This window comes from Centroberyx gerrardi, chromosome 24 (assembly GCF_048128805.1).
Source record: "Centroberyx gerrardi isolate f3 chromosome 24, fCenGer3.hap1.cur.20231027, whole genome shotgun sequence".
Classification (NCBI taxonomy): domain Eukaryota; kingdom Metazoa; phylum Chordata; class Actinopteri; order Beryciformes; family Berycidae; genus Centroberyx; species Centroberyx gerrardi.
The window spans coordinates 18,990,150-18,993,982 of NC_136020.1; the positions used below are offsets into that span (position 1 = coordinate 18,990,150).

At 49.4% G+C, this 3,833-nt stretch overlaps 1 protein-coding gene across 1 annotated transcript in view; it reads right to left on the minus strand.

Annotated features, from left to right (window-relative positions):
• Nucleotides 1–3,833, minus strand: part of mpped1 (metallophosphoesterase domain containing 1) — a 54,097-nt gene that overhangs the window by 34,375 nt on the left and 15,889 nt on the right. Inside the window, exon 3 of the mRNA XM_071910111.2 lies at nucleotides 2,484–2,709. Coding sequence (XP_071766212.1) covers nucleotides 2,484–2,709 — 226 coding nt within the window. The remainder of the gene's footprint in view (nucleotides 1–2,483; nucleotides 2,710–3,833) is intronic.

Genomic DNA, 3,833 nt, shown 5'->3' on the forward strand with positions numbered 1-3,833 from the left:
GAGGAGGGATGGAGGGAAGGTGGGAGGGAGGAGGGGAGGATGAAAGAAGGAAGGATAGAGGACGGAAGGGTGTAGGAATGAGGGAGGATAGACGAAATTCGGGATGGACGAAGGGAGAGAGGAGGGGGGGAAGGGAGGGATGGTAGAAGGAAGTATGAAGGAGGGAAGGGTGAAAGGAGGAGGTATGGAGGAGGAAAGGATGGAAGGAGGAGGAGGTAGGGAGGAGGGAAGGGTGGAAGAAGGAGGCATGGAGGGAGCAGACAGTGCAGAGGGGAGAACACACGGAGCCTCCAGCTGGAGCCCCTCTGCTGCAGGAACACACCCCGAGGCTCTCACTCACACACACGCACACACACACACACACACACACACACACACACACACACACACACACACACGCACGTGTCATCTCGTGTGCCCATTACACCAGCCAGGGCCAGCCGGTGAATCTGAATAAAAACAGTGCATACCATCTTATTTCCATCCCTCTGTGTTTCCTAATCTCCATCCCTCTCTCCCTCTGTCTCTCTTTCTCTTCCTCCCTCTCTCTCCCTCCCCCTCTTTCTCTCTCTCTCCCTCCCCCTCTTTCTCTCTCTCTCTCCCTCTCTCTCTCTCTCTCACCTCTTTTTCGAGTTCATCTCTATTTCTTCTCCTCCATGTGTCTCTCTCAGTTTTCCCCTCCCTCCCTCCCTCCCTCTCTCTCTCTCTCTCTCTCTCTCTCTCTCTCTCTCTCTCTCTCTCCCTCCCTCTCTCTCTCTCGCTCTCTCTCTTTCTTTCCATCTATCTCTATCTTTCTCTCAGTCCACCTCAGGCAGCTCTCTGCAGTGGCCTGAGCAATAAACTCAGGGGACCGGGCTATCACAGCAAACCAATTACCCAACACAGGGGACTCTCTCTCACACACACACACACACACACACACACACACACACACACACACACACACTCAAACAGTGCCTCCGGGGACCTGTCACTAAAACATATACAGACACACACATACACACAGCAGATCATGGACCACCACCTAACCACACACACTCTTACACCCTTATACACACATACACAGATTTGTACACACACACACACACTGGAAAAGAGGCAGCCTGTCCACAAGGACTTGAGGTAAAAAAGGGACACAAGGAGAAGCTAAATAGAGGAACAAGCAAAAAAAAAAAAGGAATTATTCAAAGATGAACAGATGTAGCAGAAGAGCTTTCCGTACCGATACCAGCCCAGATATCATACTGCAGCAAGAAATACTGATATAAAAAACCCTGAAACAATAAAATAACCTGAAGATGATAAAACACTGCAAGTTTAAAGTAATCTCTGACAATTTTATATAAATAAATGTCCATTTTGCTATGATTTATCGACGATTGCTGTAACACATTAGTGATTCAACCTCTATCCAGTCCATGAAACCTTTTCCACTGTCTGTTGTAAGCAGCCGGTGTCTGGTAGGTCTCTCCTCTGGTGCACAGGAAGTGATGCGTTTTATGTTTCCGGTTTGTTTGGAATCAACATAAGAAGAAGAACTGGGTAGTTAGCATGAGCAGCGATAGCCACCATGGCTGAACAGACAAAGAAAAGAGAAACTCAAACTGCATCAACAGAAAATCCAAGCTCCGCCCACACTGTTTGATTGACAGGTGATCTCTGGGAAGTGCGGTGCAGAAACACCACAGCAATGAGCGCTTAGCAACAAAGATGTCACCAAAATAAAAAAATAATAACTTGAGGGTTACTCCGATGAAATGCAGCAAAAATAGAAATGAAGATTTAGATTTTTCTTTTTCTCTTCACATCTGACCTCCTGAACGGATGAACAGAAACTACAAAAAGTGTTTCCAGTGGGACATATTTCGCTGAAGCACATCTTCCCCTGCTCTCGAACACTAGCAGCAAAACCGCACGTGAGAATCTTAAATCATTTGGACAAAATCGTGTGTTGCATTTGACAAGATTTTTCTGAAAAAAATCCAAGAACCCATTAATTGGGTTTATTTTGCCCAAATAAATTTCAGGTGTCAGTTATGGTGACTAGCGGGAAATCTTCTCCATGCACAGGAAGTGACGAATCGAAACTTGAGAGCGAAATACAAAACTTCCACCTTAACAGCAGAGAAAGCTGGACTCACCAACAGTTTTTTCTACTTTTTTTCCACCCCTACTAACCACTAAGAAGATGATTACTGATGTCACATTACATGATTCTTGGGTAATGAAGTCCTTCAAACTTTTAAAACGTTTTCTTTCGCTGCCACTTGGGGCCGCCAAAGTGCAAAGTCGCCTAGTTCAGCTTTAAAATGTACGGCCAAGTTAACGTGTATAAATTCGATCCTCCATGTGTGTTAATTTCACACAATGCTGATGACAGTAAATATGACGTGAAACACTGCAGCCTCGAATCAGGAACCACAGTACTTTTTTCTGTACCTGTCCCTTTTCCATTTGTGTTGTGCAGTACCGGGGTTACTCACCAGGGGGAGCCGTAGATCCTGAACCCCCGGACGGTGACCTCGGAGTCCTGCAGGTAGATGCAGTTGGTGAGCAGCGACTGGACGTTCTCGTAGTTCTCCGGCTTCAGCTTGGAGGCCGAGGGGAAGTAGTAGAAGTCCTGCTTGATCAGGTCGGCCATGAACTCCTGGTCAAAGGTCAACTCGTGGTTCCCGGCGATCACGATCTTGATGTCGTAGGGCAGCGTGCCTGGGGGAGGAGAGGGGAGGAGGAGGAGGAGGAGGAAGAGATGGAGGGGGAGAAGGAGAGGGAAGGGAAACGGGCAACAGAAAATGAGGTGGAGAAGAAGGATGGGAGAGGGAAGATGGGGTGAAGAGGCAACGGAAAACGGGGAGGAGAAGAAGAATGGGAGAAGGGTGATAGAGAACGGGGATGGAGAGAGGAGGAAGCGGGAGAAAGAGGGGGAGGAGGAGATGGGAGTGAAGGGGGGAGAAGGAAAGGGAGGAGAGAGGGGTGAAGAAGAGGAGAAATGTGGAGATGAGGAGACGGAAAATGGGGAGGAGAAGAAGGATGAGAGGAGATAGAGAAGGGACACAGGAAGAGGAGAGGGGGCAACAGAGAAGAGGAGAGGGGGAGAGAAGGAGAAGGAAGAGAGGGGAAAGAAAGGGAAGATGAGAAGAGGAAGGAGACAGAAAATGGGGGAGAAAGGGGAGAGGGCAGAGAGAGGAGAGAGAGATGGAGAGGAGAGGAGACGAGAGGGGGGGAGGAGAAGAGGGAAGACAGAGGAGAGGAGGAGAAGGAAGATGGGGAAAGGAGGAGAAGAGGTGGGAGAGAAGGGAGAAGGAGGATGGAGGAGAAAGGAGAGGGGGAGGAGAAGAGGGGAAAAGAGATGGGGAGAAGGAGAGGGAAGATGGAGACGCAAAATGAGAAGGGGAGTAGGGGAGAGGGAGGAGGAGATGAGAGGAAAAGAGGAGACAAGAGAGAGGGAGAGGGGAGGGGAGGGAGAAAGAGGGAGAGGAGGAGATGAGAGTGAAGGGGGGGAGAAGGAAAGGGAAGAGAGAGGGGTGAAGAAGAGGAGAAATGTGGAGATGAGGAGACAGAAAATGGGGAGGAGAAGAAGGATGAGAGGAGATAGAGAAGGGACACAGGAGGAGGAGAGGGGGCAACAGAGAAGAGGAGAGAGGGAGAGAAGGAGAAGGAAGAGAGGGGATAGAAAGGGAAGATGGGAAGAGGAAGGAGACAGAAAATGGGGGAGAAGGGGGAGAGGGAAGACAGAGGAGAGGAGGAGAAGGAAGATGGGGAAAGGAGGAGAAGAGGTGGGAGAGAAGGGAGAAGGAGGATGGAGGAGAAAGGAGAGGGGGGAGGAGAAGAGG